The sequence below is a fragment of the Genypterus blacodes genome, unplaced genomic scaffold (assembly GCF_046128005.1).
Source record: "Genypterus blacodes isolate CSIRO-AG114 ecotype Tasmania unplaced genomic scaffold, CSIRO-AGI_Gbla_v1 ptg000067l_1, whole genome shotgun sequence".
Taxonomy (NCBI): Eukaryota; Metazoa; Chordata; class Actinopteri; order Ophidiiformes; family Ophidiidae; genus Genypterus; species Genypterus blacodes.
In genome coordinates, this window is record NW_027466879.1 from 15,533,449 (window position 1) to 15,553,490 (window position 20,042).

The 20,042-nt window shown below is 44.4% G+C and overlaps 2 protein-coding genes across 3 annotated transcripts; both read right to left on the reverse strand.

Annotated features, from left to right (window-relative positions):
• Positions 1-1,785: 1,785 nt before the first annotated feature.
• On the reverse strand, positions 1,786-7,791 carry fbxo22 (F-box protein 22). 2 transcript variants are annotated; one of them, XM_076156165.1, is made up of 7 exons: positions 7,593-7,791; positions 7,315-7,447; positions 7,005-7,086; positions 6,092-6,190; positions 3,827-3,979; positions 3,549-3,714; positions 1,786-3,451 (listed from the first exon to the last, which is right to left on the reverse strand). In XM_076156165.1, the coding sequence occupies exons 1-7, from the start codon at positions 7,721-7,723 to the stop codon at positions 3,058-3,060; spliced, it is 1,158 nt and encodes a 385-aa protein (XP_076012280.1). In that variant the 5' UTR covers positions 7,724-7,791; the 3' UTR covers positions 1,786-3,057. The 2 variants fall into 2 exon arrangements, with proteins under 2 accessions (XP_076012280.1, XP_076012279.1); XM_076156164.1 differs by having other exon boundaries at positions 6,999-7,086.
• A 4,002-nt stretch (positions 7,792-11,793) lies between these two features.
• LOC143004662 (uncharacterized) lies at positions 11,794-15,265 on the reverse strand. Its single transcript, XM_076155751.1, has 8 exons — positions 15,131-15,265; positions 14,511-14,644; positions 13,248-13,365; positions 12,976-13,046; positions 12,736-12,811; positions 12,581-12,643; positions 12,388-12,457; positions 11,794-11,876 (listed from the first exon to the last, which is right to left on the reverse strand). The coding sequence occupies exons 1-8, from the start codon at positions 15,260-15,262 to the stop codon at positions 11,794-11,796; spliced, it is 747 nt and encodes a 248-aa protein (XP_076011866.1). The 5' UTR covers positions 15,263-15,265.
• Positions 15,266-20,042: the final 4,777 nt, after the last annotated feature.

The window sequence follows — 20,042 nt, forward strand, 5'->3', positions numbered from 1 at the left end:
GTTTCTTGGTGATGAAGAGGGTAGAGATGTGGTAACTCAGTTTCTGCTTTTTTAGTACTGCAGTTCGCCTTTTCACCTAATAGACGGCACTTTCATTTTCACCTGTAAAGAAGAAGGTTGTCATGATTACAAGTGAGCAAACTTAGCAACATGTATATCAACAAACTGTTTGGACTTTCATTGCTTTTAGTTTCAGGCCTTTTTGAAATATGAGTTAAAAACAACAACACCCATTCTGAAATGAGGGACATTTAGAGGAACTGTAGGAAAATTGGGCATTTGAGCATCTTACATCATCTGACATCAGTAATAGGATGAAGGTGAATCATACAAACACTCTGATACAAATAAAGATGACACATAAAACACAAAAATCACAGCTGACTTCACTAAAATAGCTTTGAGTAAATACTACTCGATGCACAAACGACACAGTTCACTTTTAGAGTTATTAAAGTAACTTCTGTGGTTTTATCAGGCATCTGAAAGCATTTACAGAGAGTCCACAGCATGGAGCCTTCCTACGAGACTGAACTTGGTTGCTGCCGAGTGAAGAGACCAAACCAGAGCAGCTGAGCCTGAGTTTTATACTTGGTACAAAGAGTGGAATCGATCATTGGGATTTGAGCCGCAGCACCTACCTGTGTGAGATTTACATAGCTGGCGGGGTAGCGAGCCTCCCGCTGCCCCCTGGCTGATGCTGATGTCTCCCTCGGTGGTGCTCGCAGCAGCAGCAGCAGCAGCAGGCTCGCAGTGTGTGGAGGCTGCAGCTATCCTTAGCACTTTTGCATTGGCCAAGAACCCCTGCTGCCGCTTCCGCCGCCCCTGCTTGGATTTCAGTGCAAAAGGGGCTGAAGCTCCGGTGCAACAACAACATCGTCACTCGGCAAAATCATATTAACATTTCTGCGTATCTGGGGCGATCCGGTAGGCCGAGCCGAGCCGAGCGGAGTCGAACCGAGCCGAGGCACAGTCTCCCCCGTGTGGGATTGCAGGGAGCTTTGCCGATCCGGATCCGCTTCTCAAAGCCGAGGGTCCCCCCCTCCTACCCTCCAAACACCCCCTCTATCCCTCCTCCTCCTCCTCCTCCTCCCCAACCAAACGCGGCGGGGAACCCTGCAAAAGGAGCGGGGAGCTGTCCGGGTGCTGACAGAGCCGACGAACCCGATACCGTTTCCACAGCAGCCTCCCGGGGGGGTGTGTGTGGGTGGGTGTGTGGGTTGGGGGCTTTTTTGGGGGGGTGGGGGGAGGAAACGAGACCGGTTTCAGCCGAGCACCGTCAACATATTGACGCGTCCGTGCCGGTGACTGACAGTAGCCAATGAATCGTGTGACATTTACATCGCTCCGGTCACGATACGGCAGCAGCAACAACAAAAAACGTGGCCGGGAGGGGGGCGGAGGTGTGGACGACCCTCTCCTCTCCTCGGTCCTCCAGATGAGGCCAATCTAAGAGCGGATTACCGGACACACTCGCTCTTATTAGCTTTACGATCGGTAGCTCGTCCCTCTGCGTGTCATGAGCGATTTTACGCTTCCTAAAATAAAGATAGTATGGGAATACAAAGCGCCTTCACAACAATTGGCTTAACCGCGTGTCACTCAGCGGTATGAGCCAGTCGATGGTTACAGCGCACAGCAGTCAACCTCCAGCGTCTCTGCCTTCATTTGGACGCACAGAGCCGTGGGAGGTAAAAGGCTGAGGGGGTTTGGACTGCACACACATGCAACATGCTTACTGTGGTAGGAATTTGCTGTATTAATATTAATAACAGAACACACAAGTATGATTGGTGTTTCCAATTTATTGAGAAAATGAGCAGAGAGGATGGATGGATATGATTTGGCACAGGCTGGAGATAAGTGTGTAATCAACAAAATGTATTTTGTTCAACACACTTAAAATACAAATAAGCCTCCTATTTCAAAGTGATAGCCAATTTGAGTTTGTAAATGAAACCGAAAGAGGAAGAGTCACGATCCTGGCAACAACCAGCTGGACCTGGAATAAAACATTTCAACTGAGAGAGAAACAAGACAAAAAGTACAGTCGGAGATATTTGACATTGCACCTTTACCTCCTATTTTCACAGTAAGTAGAAAGCAAGACATCGATCAATGACCAGGCCATCTAGAAAAGACACGCACATATGAACAGGGCTGAAGTCTACTGGAGGAATACTCAGACTTTTTTTTTTTTTTTTTTTTTTTTTTTTTAAACGGAAAATAACATAAATCCTGAAATAGACTTGGGTTCTTCTAAGTAAGTCTAAACTCAGACACTGTTGGAGAGATGATCACTGCAGACGTCGTTCCAGTTTGTTTCACCTCAGTTTGGCAGCCACAGTGCATCTCTTCACAATACTACACATCACTGCTTCATTCTGCAAACTAACCTGCCATAGACCTGTTACACACACACACACCACAACAACAAACAGCGTGTTACATGTTCCCTTTTGGCTGGGCATGAAATCAGGATTAAGTCACGTGTCAGAGTGTAAATGTAAACACTAAGGTCTCCGTGTGTACAAACCGGCAGAACTACAAAGAGCATTTTCAATCAAGATTAATTTGATTTGCAATTTTTTTCCTTAAGGGGCCTCACTTCTCTTATTTACATGACTAATACAAAGTGCCTTCTCCATATCAATTAGAAGAATAGTATGAGATATTTCTATGCCGATAATTCAATTTACCGCGATGCAAGCAGGCGGTGGGGTTTGACAGCAGAGGGTCACATACGCCTCCAATGTGTGCATACAGTGGGGGAAAAGATATATATATATACAGATATATTACAAGAGAGAGCTGTTACTTCATTGGATATGTTAAAGAGTTGGTCGGAGCTAAACTTTGTAAAACTCAAAGTCAAGGACGCATCATTCCCCTTCAGTTGCCGTTACGTTGAAGGCAGAGGGGAACATTTCCTGGCGTGTCAATTTAATGGCAGTATTTACGTAGGAAAGACCTCTGGGAGTTTTGTCGGCGTACCCAAATGTTGAACCGAAACAGGTTCACGTTGTGTCTTTTCATCCAATGTTATTCTAGGTGCAGCTAGCCTAGGTGAATCAGAGTCATGACTGTGGTGTACTCGTGCCGCAGACTGTCCACGTCGGCGTCACAGAGCGTGTAATCATCCTTAATGATCCTGTCGCAGCCGATCTCACCGTTACCAAACAGGCCGAAGAGTGGCGTGCTGGGGAAGACTTTGCGGAAGGCGTCGGCCTCCACGTTGGGTTGGTTGTTGTAGTAGTTCTGGCCTCTCCCCACACAGGCGAACATGAAGCCCAATGTGTTCCTCTCAGGGATCTTGGCAGCCTTCAGTCGTCGTATAGTGGCTTCTGCTGCCTTTGGGCTGCTGACGTCTTGTTCCAAGAGCACCGATGCCCCCTGCACCTTATGGCCGCTCAGAGCCAGGCCCACTACGCCATACGCACCCGGGCCACAGCTACAGAGAGATGGGGATGGGAGAGCATGACAATGTCAGAGTGTCCGTCTGTCTCTCCTGAAAATAGACTCAATCAAAGTGTAGGACACCAACTCACCACTGCCTGGGAGGGGAGAAGGCTCCATCTACTATTCCTCCAGCGATGAGGGCTTTGCTCTTTTTCAGCGGCTCCATTATCTGGTTAAGGAATCGAGCTCCTTCAGACTTGTAGACCTCATAGACAAACAGCAGGACCACGCGCAGCTCTGGGTTGTTAACCAATCCTGGAGGAGACAAAGAGATAGACAGAAAAATGAAAGATTTGAAAGATTCAAAACGTTATGGGTGTTGCATGTTTCCGTTTAGGTGCAGGGGAAATGATGAGCCAACACTCACCTGCTTCCTCCAGGGCTGTGGGAGAGAAGGTCTTTTTGCAGAAATGAAAGGGCTTGATGTGGACTCCCTCCATGCTGGGGAACATGAGGGCGTAGCCGGCCTCCCCCTCCTGGTACTCCTGGGGCTGATGTGAGCCACAGCCGCTGGGAGTCACTGCATAAAGAGGCGATCGGGAAGCAGCAGGACTTTGTTATACAGTACATCTACAGGGACACGTATGGCAGCAGTTTGTCTCTTTCCTAGTTTGATTTGTGTGTGTTGCTGTGTCAAAAACAGGCGACGGGCATTTCTAATGTTTATAACATTAAGTCAGTACTCCACGTCTTAGTTTTATTGAATCTGATGCGTACTTCAATATGCAAATACTGTTTAAGCCAGATCCACTGCCAGCTACACCTCCGGCCGGATCATCGGCCAGATAATAGAGGAGTTCTCTGAGGAGTCGGTGGCAGTACAGACGGGATCGCCGGCCTCAAGGAGAGTATCAAATGTAAATATAAATCAAATGGAGTACATATTCATAACATGCATCCCAGGGGACGGCACTGATCTCCTCATTGAGAAACCCAAGGACATGCTGACAGAGAATTGGCAGGTGGCTTTATCGACATTGGGTAGCGACCTCAACATCTTTGCGCCAAGAAACATTCTGGACAGCAGCCAACATGTCAGCTATGGGTGCGTGTAGATGAAGTCCCACATGGTAAATGTGGAGTGAATACAAATAAAAATGCAGTGGAAAGGTTTCACCAGAACAACTGCAGAAAGCTTTGGGTATCTTAGATGATTATGATGATTGTGACAGCACCATATTGTCATCTGCTTTACCATTCTGACCCAGGGACTCCATTTGTAGAATATAGATATTGCCATGCGTCCTAATGGCCACTAGGGGGCATTTCGGCTACAGGTGACTAATGTTGATGCCAGGTGCGCCCATCCATGTACAATAAGGTAACAACAGTGCTCATAAAGTCCCGCTCAAAGTTTAACGGCATGATATACAACTATGCAAATGTGAGACACATGATGACTGTGAGACGGATCAGATGCTTCCTGCACTCTATAGATTTTAGTTGCATATCTTTTATTTGTTGAAAATGAGAAAACTCTGCACATTCATATTTCATCTCTTCCCTCCATTGCGTTATAGATTAGATTATGGAATTCACTCATGAGGAACTATGGGAAAAGCTATGTAGCGATGTATAATAAGTCATCTTTCCAATATCACGCTGCCCCACTAATGATTATCTTCTACATGGCAATCCTATTACAAGTAATCTATAGATCCAACCTCATCCAATTACAGAATTCATTCAACTGAATTAAAGGTGTGCCGATGACCCTGCCGTGACCCTCAGCTGCGATATCACCCCAAAAAAAAAAAAAAGAGCGTTATCATAAACAGCCCGGGCCGCCGTTAAAGCTGATAGATGGCGGGGGCCTGATAAGCCGTCATCCTGAGGGAGGAACGCAGCTGATGGAGAGTCGCATCTCTGGAGGGGTGTGATTATGTGGAGAAATGGAGAGCGCGGCACCAGGCGGACGGGGCAATCTATCAGAGGGAGAGCCAGGGAGGTGCCAGCCCCCGGCCGTGCTTCCTAAGTAGGCATTGTATGCTTGGGGATTAATGCCCGGCCCCCTCTGTGCTGAAAGGTGAGCCGTTCCTCTTAGATGTGTCCGAGCTGCACGGTGAGCTTTCACTTTCTCTGAACCTTGCCGATTCTTCAACAGGCTGAGGCCACATGTTTGAGCCACCGTGGCTTTAAAAGGTCTCTTAAGCATTTTTTAACACTGGATCACATGACTCCCGGTAAAATGAAAGGGCTGCTCGTGTCTTTACATGAGGAGGTGGGGCAGGAGGGAGCTGGGTATGGGGCTGGTGATGAGAACGTTACAGACGTGATCGCCAAAGCAATGGGCTCAACACTGCTAAAAGCTTTAGTGTGGCGTGTGTTCTCAGTACAGGGAGTTACTGCAATGTTCTTAACAAAACATATTGCGTAATGAGGCTAAAAGTCTGACTAAGCACACTTGTCAAAATGCACACAATCACAACAGCTGTTGGTCTCCCTTCCTCTCATGAGCACGAACATGAGAGGTGTTAGAATTCAACACAACCTAATGTTAACACAATGAAACTGTTGTCTTGTGAATCAAAAGAGAACTTCTGGCAAAATGTATGCCCAGGACTGAAAATATAATCTTGGTCACCGACGTATTTCCCTTCTATGAATAAGGAAAAGAAAAGGGAGAACTTACAAACTATGCCTGGTGTGGCAACGCCCATGATGTCACAGCCTCTGGGGAAGAGCGACTTCAGTTCTGCAGCTGTGTCTGGACTGTGGCGACTCTTTTTGGCTTGGGAAAAAGACAAACATGTATTGATTAGATAGAGACAGACATTTCTATCGTCTTGACCACAAATCAGCTATACACTGTAAAACAAATTCCAAGTTTTTCCCAGGCTATAATCTTGGATGCAGAGACGCACACACCTCTGAACAGCATCAAGTCGTATTCTTGTTATTAATGATGCATTTTAAATTAAATTGGATCTACTTACTCTATAAAAACTATCACCAACATGAACTCAGTCAGTTCACATGTAGAATACAATGTAAACCAATACACTAGTGCTGTGATCAATCCTGTCTGAATGAAGTTCTCTGAAGCGACTACCGGTGCATCTCAATACATTAGAATATTGTGGAAAAGCTTATTTATTTCTGTTATTCAATATAAATAGCAAAACTCTGATCTATTATAGATTCATTTCACACAAAGTGAAATATTTCAAGCCTTTATTTGTTTTAATTTTGATGATTATGGCTTACAGCTCAAATTCAGTATTTTGAAAATTAGAATATTGTGGAAAAAGTTAAATATTGCCACCTGACGCTGTCTCACTCTAATCAGCTCATTAACTCAAATCACCTGCGGAGGTTTCCCGAGCCTTTAAATTGTCTCTCAGTCTGGTTCAGTCCGACACACAATATTGGGGAAAACTGCCACCTTTTATATTCTAATTTATTGAGCTGCACCCTGTACATGTTTTGGTTGATGGCGTTTCCGAGAGGCGTTACATGAACATACTAAACATTAACACAGGCTATGTCTCATTAAGAACGAAAAGTGGAACAAGCACCGTATAGGATCACTTACAGACCTTTGCCCTGTCTGTAGCAGTAAGCCTGTCCATTGAACGCATCACTGTCCACCACTGCCAGCACGGTTTTGGGCAGGAGGAACACTTTCTGTGAATGATAAACACAACAAAGGAAGAGTTTGGACGATTCATGCACCGATATACTAAACAATATGAACCACATTTGGTGTAATAAATAGTGTAAGCAAATACGTCTTCCTCACTTCCGGGATAGTTTCAAAAGTATTCAGGATGGGAAACATTTTTGGCAGAACATGTTTGTCAGGAAACTGACCGACTGAAAGTATTTAGTCAACACTAGAGTATCGCGCCGTACCTCCAGCTCCACCGCCAGGCTGCTGTACAGAGCGTGGATCTCCCCGTCTGACGAGCCGCGGGCGGACACCCAGGTCAGCTTCTGCTGGGTCCTCAGCACCCTGCGGGCACAGGTTCTCCACAGCGTGCACACACTGGGAACACACACACACACACTTAACAAGAGCGCTTATGAAAGTGTGTAGCTAAATTATACTTCCTTCTACCTCCGTGTATCCCAGCAGAGCAGGTCAACCATTAGCTACATCCCCTATAAAGCTCACAAACATGTTCCATTACCTTGAGATTCGGAGAAGCGATTTGGTCGGTACAAAGGTCAGAATTCTCTCGACCACTTCTGCAACATTGCTAAGTATGTAGGCAGCCTTGCTGTCATGTAAACAGTCGGAACATTCTGCATTTTCACCCATATTTCCTTCTCCAAATCGTGCGTTTCAACACCGCTGCCAAGCTACGAACTTTCGCCTCTGTTGTTCCCCCTCCCTAGTGCTGCGTGCAGGTTAGACACTGCCCCCTGTGGCGAGGAGGACCAAACGCTTTGGATTGAGACTTGAACCCAACCTATTTGTCCCCTTTTAAACTCACATAAATAACCCTGTTGTTGACATACAAACTTTTGGTTTTTATTTATTTATGGGCAGCAATCCATAATGTGTATGCTCTGTGAAAACATGCTAATGGAATCTGATCATTTAACACAAGGGGATTCGCTCCATCAAGAGTTGTGAAGGCAGAACTGAGGCTTACGTTTCTCTTAAGCTGCGTTTCCAAGCAACTTGTGCAATCATATAGGCAAATATTGAATTGCTGGCCCTCCGTATATAAGCAAATATTGAATATGTAAAAAGGTATATATGCTTCCTGCAAGTGGAAACATTTCATTCAATAAAATAAAATGCAATAAAACTGAGGTGGACGTTGCTGTCATCAGCATTAGTGGGCGGAAGATGAATTCACCACTTGTAACTAGTATTAGTTGAAAAACGGCAGCAGAAATGCATGCAGTTACTATGATGTAAGGGACGCTGTGGTAACCAAAGGATATGATTACATTTAAACTGAACTATTTTAAGATAGAAATAGAAGAACCTGCAGTAGTAACATGGTAAATAAGCAAATAACTTGTTAAATCAGTTTTATTCAGTCATAATGGCTTTTGTGATATTTAAAATTAGTTTGAAAATGTTCAAAGTCCTATATGCTAGAGGTTTCAGTTTGGGCTGGAGTTATGCCAATTGACCAATCACATCCTTGTTGCCAGACCACAGGCGGGGGGAAAAAATGGAATAAAGCGATGGAAACATAGTTACTGATGTCATAGCAGGTTCATATGAAGGGTGATGCTGTATGGAGATAACCTAAATGTTTTCATTATGCTGCATGCTTCAATTTCAAAAAAGGTACAAAAGCACAACACAAACACGCTGGCCATCACAACCAAGTAAGACAGACACTTGAAATAATGCCAAACTTGTAAATCAATTATGTACGATTCAATTATTTATTTATGTTCTTTACATTTCCGAGATAAAATAGGAGGAACAACATAAATGTTAATTTCTGGAGAAAAATATCACGAATCAACAGAAAAAGTGAGTACAGTGCACCAATGTGTCCATCACTTCCCTTTGACAATACAGAACGTTAAGCGACTGAATCTCTCCCGTCTTTACAATCGATACAACAAAAACAAGGACAAGCAACTTACAAAAGTACACGTAATAAAAATCCCTTTTTTTATAACCTTGGCTAAAGTTATGGCTTTGTATCGCAATGATTATGTGCAGCAGTTTGTCCAAAAAAGTGCAAATCCTCCCAACATATACATAACCTATTAAAGATGTACAATGAGTTTTAACTACGTCAGATTACAGTTTTAACAGAAGCGGCGTGCGTTTAACGGTGTGGCTCACCCACGCCGCCTGTGCTACCTCGTGCCGAGCGTGTTCCCTCCGAGGTGACGAGCGAGCGTTCCCGTGTTTATCTGTGGCAGCCGTGATGGGCGCCGCCACGCAGAGCAGAGGTCAAATGTGTAACATCTCCATTAGCGTCTGATCCAGCGTCTGCTTGGCGCTCTGGCTCTCTGCTTTAGCACGTGTGAGTTTATCTGTTAATACAGCATTGCATCGGTTAAAAATCATTAGGAGAAAAAAAAAAAAAAAAGAACACAAACAGCACCAAGATGCACAGAATATAAAAAGGGACAAAGCCTTGATCTGGTGGAGGGTGTTAAACACTTACTGGATATCGTTTGGAGAAAAAAAAAAAAACTGTAGTTATTGAGGGAAATTGCAGACTGAATTTTTGGAGGACTTGAGAGATCTCGATCAATTTGACAGGCAAATACAACTTTGAATCAAACTCACGCTACCATCATCCCAGCTGAGAAAATCCCATCAAAGTCTCTTTGTTAATATCCAAATTCATTTAAATATGCAGATGCTGTCTTTCCATCTTTGTCCTGGAGCTACAGGGCTGCAGTGTACATTAGATAGCTACTTACTTTTTAAAAAAATGCTACACGTAATATCTCAAATTACAAAATGGCAAATCAACTGACATCGATTCCCAAACCTATCATAACTCAATTATTTCTCAACGATCCAATGTAACGCAGATCCAGCTTGTCCCTCTTTGACAGTGACGGAACACGTCGAGCTGCAGATGTTTTGGTTGCTTCGTCGCCATGTTTGGTTTTCAGTTGAAATGCAGATTTCAACCAAAAACCCATTTCGCTACAACAAGCGACTAATCACAGATGAGACTGTCTTTTTGTCTGACCTTTCACCTCACCTGCACTTTGAACATGCAATGTATAACTTGACGAGCTTATAATTGTGTTTAGTAGTGTAAAACATGACGTGGAGTAAGGCATGGGCGTCGAGCCAGTAACACGGCGGGCTGAGAGGCTGCAGGTTTCCAGTCCAAACAGACCACTGAAGCGGGATTCACTCATTAGTTCCTCCCCCTCCGAGAGCGCGCTCAGTAAATCTGCGTGCGCTCTGAAAACCTGCCGTCTCTTGGCCCTCTGTGTAACCGATCTGAGACCTATGGTGCGAGGTTTTGAGTCACACACAAGTTTCCTATCGCCTTTAAAGTCACAGCATTTAGATATTAGGGCGTGTTAATAAAAGCATCCCGAGGTCCCCGCTCCAGTTTAGACCTCGTCTAAGGCTACCCTCAGCTCATTGGTCAGGAGGCGGTTTTTCTCAAGCTGCTTGTATAGATGATCTTTGCAGTCGGAAAGCAGGTGAGAGAAAAGGGAAAGAGACAGGAGGCAAGTTAGTACAGACAAGGAAAGGTAAAGTTAGTGCTGCTGCTCTCAAACAAGTACATCCGTTTGCTTCCTGTATGAACGCTACAACTCAAACACTACAGCAAGAACTGACTGTGAGACCTCATGGAACTTTCCTGTCACTCAAACTTGCTGCCCTGGTTACACAATTCTGCTTTTCTGAGATACTGAGGAGAGGAAAACTCCCCGACATATCTCAGATGTCAAAAGTGTTTCTCCTGAATGAACCTGTAAGCGCCGGCTGAACGGATCACTTTGGAAAGTATGAAGCCAAAGCCCAATAAACCTGTTAGGCCCTCCATCATTGTTACGATCAAGCAGTTACGATTACAACATTCTGCAGCGCAAATCCATGCTCGCGATCCATTACTCCTCCAGCCAGAGCGACTTTACCATTTTCACTTTAGTTGCTAAGTGTGAACACTCCCATTCCACCAAATTACAGTCATCCCTAACAGAAAATGGAACAGTGAATGGGCGAGGAGCGTCAGGAGTTTATTCAAAAAGCTACTCGACAAAATAAATTGAAAAAGACACAGAAGACAAAACAAATTTAAATTAAAATAAAAAGATAAGACAAATGGGAATGAAGAAACATGGCGGGAGAAAGGGGAGGGGCCGACATAGACGAGAGAATGTTTATTTTACAGGAAACAATAGAGCTCAGAGAGATGGGACAGGTGTGCAGCGTTGATACAGCAGCAGAGGAAGGAAGAAACAAAAAGAGACAGAAAGCTGGGGCAGCGCTGTGCGGGAGAGAAGATGATCACGCTCAACCAGCGGGTGGCATCTGGGGTGAATGGGCGTAAACACTTAGCTGTGAAAAGAGGAAAGAAACAGAAAGTGTTGAAGGGAGAAAAGGAGAACTGGAGTGGGAAGGGGGGGCAACTGAAATGAAGCTGAGCGGGAGGAGGGATGCAGGATGAAGCTAGATAGGAAGAAATGTACCTGTGCTGTGAGTTAAACTAAATGTCAGGAGTTAGTTTGTGAACTCTAGCTGTAAATGCCTACCAAACACTGGCTGGCTTAAATACAAAGAAAAGGGAGGATGGGGATGCTCCATACAGGGTTATCGGTAAGAATCACTGCACTCAGACACACACCACAAGAGGGAGCTAGTTGATGGTGAGAGTGGTTAGAGGCTTCGGGGTTAATGCACTGATCGGACACAAGCCTGCGGTGAAATTACATGGAGGTCATGTCGTTGAGGGCGTGGTCCAGCTCCTCGCTGATGGCCTTGTACTTCAGTTTCTGGGCGTACAGCTCATCTATTGATCGCAGTGTCGATTATGGAGTGATGGATTTTTAAAAAAGGACATTTAAACAAAAACAAAAAGAGAAGGAGAAAAGAGTCAGAACAGAAGACAAAAGGAGACGCATGAGGAGAAACCCCAAAAAAAACAAAACGCAGGATAGAAATAGGAGGAACACATGCAACAGCTGCTGATGCGTCAGATTCCTGAGGAGTCACGCACGCTCACACACTGCCTGGCATGTTCCATGAGCCTGTGAGAAGACAACTGAAGACTCTCTGGCCTTTAAGAGTCTTTGCGCCCGAATGTCAAACACCAGGGTGCCAAATATTGCGGCCAACATGAATAATGTCACGCCGGGCATGTTTTCCCCTCACAGGCGTCTCAAAGTCTAGATATTTGTCTTGAGGGCTATTTCTTCACTCATTGGACAAAAAGCAAAAGCTGGTGTCAATATAAATACACACACACAATCACACACATTGGGCAGTTTGCTCAAGAAGAAGAAAAGGAAATAGAGCCATACCCTCAAGGTCATCAATGGTCTTCTCAAGCTTGGCGACTGATCTCTCTGCGAACTCAGCACGGGTCTCGGCCTGAACAGAGGAAGGCGGTAGAATGTTAGCCTCTCACATGCTGCACCTACTTCACAGCAGTGTACGGAGACAATTTAAGAGTCTCTAAAACTGAAAGCATGAAGAAGCCATCAGTAAACTCACCTCCTTCAGCCTGTCTGTCAGCACCTTGATCTCCTCCTCATACTTGTCTTCCTTCTGTGAGTACTGTGGTCAAACACAACAGCTCGTGTTAGGCAAACGCTTTGACCAGGCTTCAGTTTTTAAGGCAAAGTGATGTTTTCACTCAGCGATCTTACCTTCTCAGCCTGAGCCTCCAAGGACTTCAGGTTGTTCTGTACGGTCTTCAGCTCCTCCTCAAGCTCGGAGCATTTACTGCCGTTTGGAGGAAGGGTTGGACGGGCAGAAGATGAATGAATGACACAGACAAGTCAGGCCAAAGTGAGCGACATTACTTCAAATTATGAGCTGACAAAGCCAAAAGTTATCCAAAAGCTGCGAGTCGCAGAAGCGAATAAAGGGCAGAAAGAAGTTCTTACCCCTCAGACAGCTCAGCACGCTCCTCTGTACGTTCCAAATCACTCTCAATAATCACAAGCTTACGGGCCACCTACAGTTACAACAAAACAAAGTTTAGACACATCTGCAGAACTAACTTGACAAAATGGCCACTGATAAAGGCCGTCGCCCCATGAGCAATCCATCATCTCCATTACCTAACTGTATGCAAATGTACGTGGACATGAAATGTGTATTAAGGTCAAACGAGACTAAGGTCACATGAGAGCATAAGAAAGGCTGAGAAACTTGCCTCTTCATATTTGCGGTCAGCCTCCTCAGCGATGTGTTTGGCCTCCTTCAGCTGGATCTCCTGCAGCTCCATCTTCTCCTCATCCTTCATTGCCCTGTTCTCAATGACCTTCATGCCTCTGGAGGACAGAAAGGAGCATGGTGAGCAAGGCCATGCACGGAAAAAGCACATGTATATTCATTTGACTCCTGCAAACAGGGAGACTTGTGACACGATAAAGGCTCAACTCCCCTGAACACAGGGAGGGTCACTGATGCCCTGAGTGTAAAACCTTGTCTCCATAAAGGAACAGTATCTGACATCAAATAAATCTGTTGTGCAATTCAAATCCATTATATTGATTAGAGCCATCATAAAATCTCAGCTTGTACATGATTCCTAGCGGCCCTTCTTTTGTTAGATTTTGCTCAGTGCTGCCACTGGTGGCTCAGAGTTGAGGGGGGGTAATGTTTTCTATTACTGCATGTCCATTTTGTTTCACCAGACTTTCTGGAATGGTAATGATGTCATCCAGCAAACTTGCACATATATCATACTGACGGCATTGATGTCATTTCAACCACCAGGTACACATTGAGGTCGTCATACCTGGCTGTATTTCCTTGACGTTTCCTTTTACATCTATTTCTCATGTGTATTACTTATCATTGTCATTATTGTTCATCATCCCTCTCCTGGTATACACATTTACTTTAACCGCATGCTGATTGTTATGTCTTCAGATGCTTTCTTCCATAACAATTCTCAGCAAAAAAATAAGTCATCTTAAAAACAGATCACCTGCCACTACATCTCTTGGTCGAACACAGACATATTGCTGTTTCAATACTAATCTCGGCCACTGGTGGCAGCACTGATGATGACTGGAGATATTCCAAAACGATCAACACGATTTAAGAGTCATTCATAATAGTGAATTTTTTAAATCAAACCAACCCTTTAAATCATATTTATGTCTCCTGGCTTGGCTCAAGGAGTCAGACTATGGTTTATGTGTTCTCTAGAGCCTTTGCATTTTCTGTTTGCATTTTTCATATTTGCATTTGTTCACATACTGATCGTTGGATCATAGGATACAATATGTATCTGCAGTAGAGTGCCGAGTCAGGCCAGATTAAAAATTCTTTAAAAGTCTCCACTCCTGCTTTTGAATGCAGCTTCCCAACTCTATGGTATGGAAATCACCCTCCACACCAGAGTGGCATGAAGTGGCTGGTGGCATGAGGTTGTCTGTCAGTGTTGTGCGGGCAGATCATTACCCACCTCTCGCTCTCGTCAGCAGCCTTCTCAGCCTCCTCCAGCTTGGTCAGAGCTGTGGCCAGACGCTCCTGAGCTCGGTCCAACTCCTCCTCAACCAGCTGGATGCGCCTGTTCAGGGAAGCTACATCTCCCTCAGCCTGGCAGAGCACAACAGCGAGACACCACAGTCACATGATGAACGATCATGAAGCTCTGTACACACACACACACTTTCATCCACTACTGTTAACCTGCCTGGTGGCCATCAGCCCTTTAGCAAGTTAACTTGCCTCTTAATTAAACTGCTGCACGGTTGGTTGCATATTTTGGAGAAAACACAGCAGACAGGTGATGCTATTAGCTAATGGGAGTTGAACACAGCGCCAGCAAGGAGCGCTTGCTGCTGTGGAGGCTGTTTGTCTCCTCGGGGTGTGCCGGGCGGTGTCCCTTTTATCTATCCATCGTTTACTCGCCTCACGCTTTTCGGCTAATTTCGAACCCATTTATCCGCCCGTCCATCCCAGCCCGTAATCGACCGCAGCCCGTCTGTCTGGGCCTCGTAGCCGCGCTTTTTGACCAGATTTACGGTTAATGCCGTCGGCAGCCTGGACACTAATTGCTTTAAATCACGGTGAGCGGCTTACGGCTTCTCTCGAGTTCCTCTCCCCGTTGAGCTCCCGCTGGAGTGCCGCCGCCCGGTCCTCCGCCACATCGGCCTGCTCCTGTAGAGACTTTATTTTCTTCTTGACTGCTTCCACGGAGCTTCCACCGGCCATTTTCGCTCGTGCTGTGTGCGTCTCTCGGCTTGTTTCCTCGGCTCTGCGCGCGCTGCTACAGACGGATACACACGGGGATGCGGCGCGATTGATCCCTGCCCCCACCGCTTTTAATCAACCGCTGATGAGGCTTGGGATGTGCCACCAGCACCGGAAGTCATTTTAAACGCAAAAAAAAAGTCAACGTATCAACTGAAAATAAAGACTAAATTGTAAATGTTTACCATGTTATCTTTTGTCTTTCAGATATATGGGATATATGGGGATATATGTCGTGTAATGTTTTTGTATATACTTTATGGTAGCTAGACAGCCACCCCCTGTGGAGCTGTTTTGACCGCATCCCCCAATGTTAAACTGAGCCAATCCTGACAAAATGATTCGCTCATGTTGGGACTTTATGTTGTACACATACTGAAGATGTATTACGGTATTATTTTATTGATATTCTCAATTATTGCTACCGGTTTGTTGGTGTATTTATTTTTAACTTGCTCAAGGCGATTTTCGGTTGAATAAAAATCGTGTTCATGTTAAATGTTGAATATTATGTAGATATTATAATTATTCTTCCTAGTCCTATTGTTATAGCTGTTATCTTTCATTTATAAATATCCATTGTGACGTTATCAATTTTGCATAATTGAGATTGCTGATAAATTAGCAGGCCTCGTTTTCCAGGCTTTAATAAGCTTTGGGGCTGTCAGTTGAAAGCAGCAGGGCTTCAAATCTGTCAAAAATGTGCAGGTCAGATATGTCTGTGTAAAGCTGGACTGAAACCCTACACTAGCCCACAGATTTGCACAAACGCCTGTGGAATGCAGTGGTAAGCCAGCAAGCTGTCACCTTACCATACAGCACACAGACTAAATTTAACTAGCTTTATGATCATCCTATAAAGCCCAACTAAAGCCTTTTGTAGTTAATTATTTTGTAATTTAATTATTAAAGTTAATCTCTGTGTCTTGGGTGATAATCCTGGTTTGGAACCAAAGTGGTGTTGTAAGGTCATAACATCAGATAATGGATCCTGACTGGTGCCTCTTTCAACTCAAACTCACATCGGTGGCTTTCTTCTCAGCCAGCTCCAGTTTCTCCTGGGCATCCTTCAGAGCACTTGAGTACTTGTCCAACTCATCCTCTGTTGACTTCAGTTTCTTCTGCAGTGCTACCAGGTCATCCTCAAGCTGGGTGAAGGAGAGTTATTCACAGAGGCGTGGGTGCCACACGCAGCATAGTGGGCAGTGAGACACAGACAGAGGGTTTAGTTACACGAAGAGGACAAATCATATCATAAATCAACACAGCAAGTAGGAGAAAGTCACTTGGCACGTCTCAGTATCTGCAAGTATTCGTTAAGGTGTGAAAGAATCGATTGCAATACAAACAGTGAGCCCCTGTAGATAATAGATAAACAGTTCTAGACCTCAGTAGAAATACTTATTGTTTTTGTTGAATTGTAAGAATTATTGTGACTGAATAAATGATAATAAATCCAATTCAAGATTAATCCTCTTGAGTACAAACAAACACTCATTTAAATCCATAATGAGGGGATATAGTGATACCCAAACACTAACAATGCTGCACTGGTGCGTTTACGTGCCACCGGTGCTTAAAATCGCACCGGGGTGACTCTCACGCTGCGTGCCGACCTGTTTGCTCCTGTCCTCGGCTGCCTTTTTGTCTGACTCCGCCTGCTCAGCTCTGTCCATAGCATTCTCCTTGTCGAGCTTGAGCATCTGCATCTTCTTCTTGATGGCATCCATGACTGCTTAGTGTTTTGGGCTCCCTTACCACAAAAAACAAGAAAGTGAATGAAAAGACCGGAGCGTCTGAACCACACTGAACGCCAAGCTGGAGTGCGAGCTCGCCCCTGCTGCAGTGAGCCAAATGTGTATTTTGGCTCGGTAGTTACCAGATACCTCCGGACATCCAATACTTTTTTGGAAACAACTGCAGCTGTTTGCCAATGCGGGCTCTGTCTTTTTTCCGGATGTCTTCGGTGATTCGCTGTTCCAGGACATTTGATCGCTTGTGTGACTATACATGGGGTATACACGTCAAGGAGGGACCCCCCTTGCCACACACACACAGCGAGACGTCTCCTCCTGTTTCTAACACCCCTAACAAATAGGAGGTGTCATGAGTCAAAGAGGTATATGTTTTGTTGTGAGAGAAACATGCTGCCTGCATGCAATGACCTGATTATCCCAACAAATTAGGTTTGGGAAAAGTTGGCAAATAAGCAAATGATTAGTTATTAAATATTTTGAATCCATACTTTGCTTTGTTTAGTTTGAGAAACAGTAGAATCAATACCTCAGTCCTGCTCTCATACACCCACAACGAATCACAGTTCAACATTTATTGTGCTTTTTGCTATTTGTCTCACTGTTAAGTTGGGATCAACACCAGTGGAATTGCACTCCACTTGTCGGAGCTATTCATACAAAGCAAATATATCAGATTGGATAAGCTCCTGTGAAAGTTCCTCTGCCTCTCCCGGGTGTCATATTAGCCAGTACGGCTTGTTTATCTTCCAGGGATCATGTTAGCGGTGGAATCTCACAGCATACCACGGTTCAACATCTGATCAGCTATCAAAGAGGCTTACTCTGCGTTGCCATCCATCACCAACTCCTCTCTGAGTGAATTGAACCTGAGAGTTCTCTTTCAAAATGGGCCACAGTAAAAACAACAGGCTGTCAAAGTGACAGATATGGAAGCCTTGGCATTTGTGCAGCCCCCCTCTCTCTCTGTCCCTCTGTAATAGTTCACAGGGCCTTTAGCACAGGCTCAGCTGTCACACAAACCTGTGGTCAAGACTTGGCTGGCTGAGTGATCTGCACAGGATTAGAGTCATTAGTTTTAATTTGCTGAGGAAAGGAGCTTGGGGGGAATAGAATGTGATGTGTAATTTAAAATGAATTATGATAAGGGGCTGGACATACACACATCCTTTGCTGTTATGTAATACTATACAGTTTTTTAATTTCAATAAGTCTGTTTCTCCCATGACATATTTGTATTCAGCACCTTCCATCCTCCTTGATGTTTCTCTTGTGTTTTCTTGAGTGCATTTGTTTGGGTTCCTGCCAACAGAGCACCTGCTCTGCTCTGTCTTAAGCCCCTAACAGCCTGACAGAGAGAGGGTTGTGAGGTCAGATTCTTCAGCATTGTGGTCCCTTTGTGAAAGAAAGTGGCCAAAACCAGGCAAAATCATTTATCTAAATTATAAAGCATAGCACAAAAAAAGCTACAAGTCTGTATTAATCATTAATATAAGTAATATCCAGCCTCTTAGTTTGAGCCATTGTAGTAGAAGCAGTTGTGGATAACTGACAAAGTGAACTTTTTGTTTTACACAAAACACATGTGTGTAAAGAGATTCCAATTTTCCATTTCTGTTGCATTCAACCTTTTACTATGTTTTTAATCGTTTTTTTCTGTCTATTCCTGTCTTTTATTGCAGTGGTGGTCCAGCCTGATGTCCTTCCTTTGATGCTTTTTAAGGCAGTCAGCTGTCACTGTTGTGTTGTCTTCCTGCCATGCATTTTGTGGATTGTGCAACAGGCCAGCCAGACATTCCGCTCATACACAGAGATCAGAAAGGCTTATTGACACAATCCGTGTCACTCTGGCACCCTGCAAAGATGGAGAGCCCGACCTGACCACATCATACCTGTCCAGAAAGTAATGGCTTCCACAGAGAGCGTCAGGGGCTCACAGCAAAGCAGTAGTTAGGTTTAGGTTACTGAGATTTACATTAACACAATAAGTTATATTTGTTATTGTAGAACTCCTCTCTCTGTTCTACAGTGGAAAACTTTTCTACAACACAAACCTAATGTCTCCTTACTGATGGCATAGGTCCAACGTGATTGGAAAGCTGAAAAAAAACAGGATTCCCAGTATTTCCATAATGCTGGGAATTATATGGCAGTGTAACAACAATATTTTGAACATCCACACTTGAACTCTCCTTTATTTTGCATGTATTTTAGTATTTTGAACGCTCCGTGTTATACTGATTTATTGCTGAGAGGTTCTCAACATCTTTATAAGAGCCCAGTCAGCCTTCAACTAAACAAAAAGTAAAAGAATGTAACAATTAGACGTAGACCAGCTCGGGTCAAACCAAAGTTTAGTTCAACTATGATGCTGTCATTCTCTGTTGTCACACTCCAGTGTCAGACCTCAAACACGTACCAGTTTGGTTCCCAGAGATGTTTGAATGTTTCCTCATAGAAGCAACTTAAGCTTCGCTCAGCTCATGAAGTTGAGGATGGAGCTTCTCAACCTGATTAAGTTCTGCTAGTAAGTCAATTTTTTATCTCTTTCACTCCCCTCCACACACACACACACACACACACACACACATACATGTCAACACTCCCAATCAAGGTCATCATCATGGTGATGTTTGGGCGTGCATAACTCCTGTATGAGGTCATGTAAAAATATCAGAGCGATGATCCGCGTGTTTCGCCATTGGACACGATGTTCAGGATCACAGCTCCCACACTCATTATGTCGCCGCTGTGTCATTTCCCCTCAGAGGATTAACAGTCGGCAGCTGAACGTGACAATGCACGGAGCCTGTAATTGATGGAAAATCTGAGGAAAAATAAACAGAAAATAAGTCAGTATAGCTTCAATAACTGTACACACTGTCTGACTTTTCTTTAAATAAGATTCAAATTCAGGACATGAAAATAATGGATCAGCTGTTTGTCCACATTGCACTCAGCTCAGGGCCTCTCCTCATTGCTCACTA

Coding starts and splice junctions, on each gene's coding strand:
- LOC143004662 (XM_076155751.1), bottom strand. CDS start 15,262: ATGGCCGGTGGAAGCTCCGTGGAAGCAGTCAAGAAGAAAATAAAGTCT. Junction 14,645..15,130: donor AGAGGAACTCGAGAGAAGCC/GTAAGCCGCTCA, acceptor GTGCTCTGCCAG/GCTGAGGGAGATGTAGCTTC. Junction 13,047..13,247: donor CTGACCGCAAATATGAAGAG/GCAAGTTTCTCA, acceptor TTGTAACTGTAG/GTGGCCCGTAAGCTTGTGAT.
- fbxo22 (XM_076156164.1), bottom strand. CDS start 7,723: ATGGGTGAAAATGCAGAATGTTCCGACTGTTTACATGACAGCAAGGCT. Junction 3,980..6,091: donor TGCCACACCAGGCATAGTTT/GTAAGTTCTCCC, acceptor CTCTTTATGCAG/TGACTCCCAGCGGCTGTGGC. Junction 3,715..3,826: donor CACAGCCCTGGAGGAAGCAG/GTGAGTGTTGGC, acceptor TGTCTCCTCCAG/GATTGGTTAACAACCCAGAG.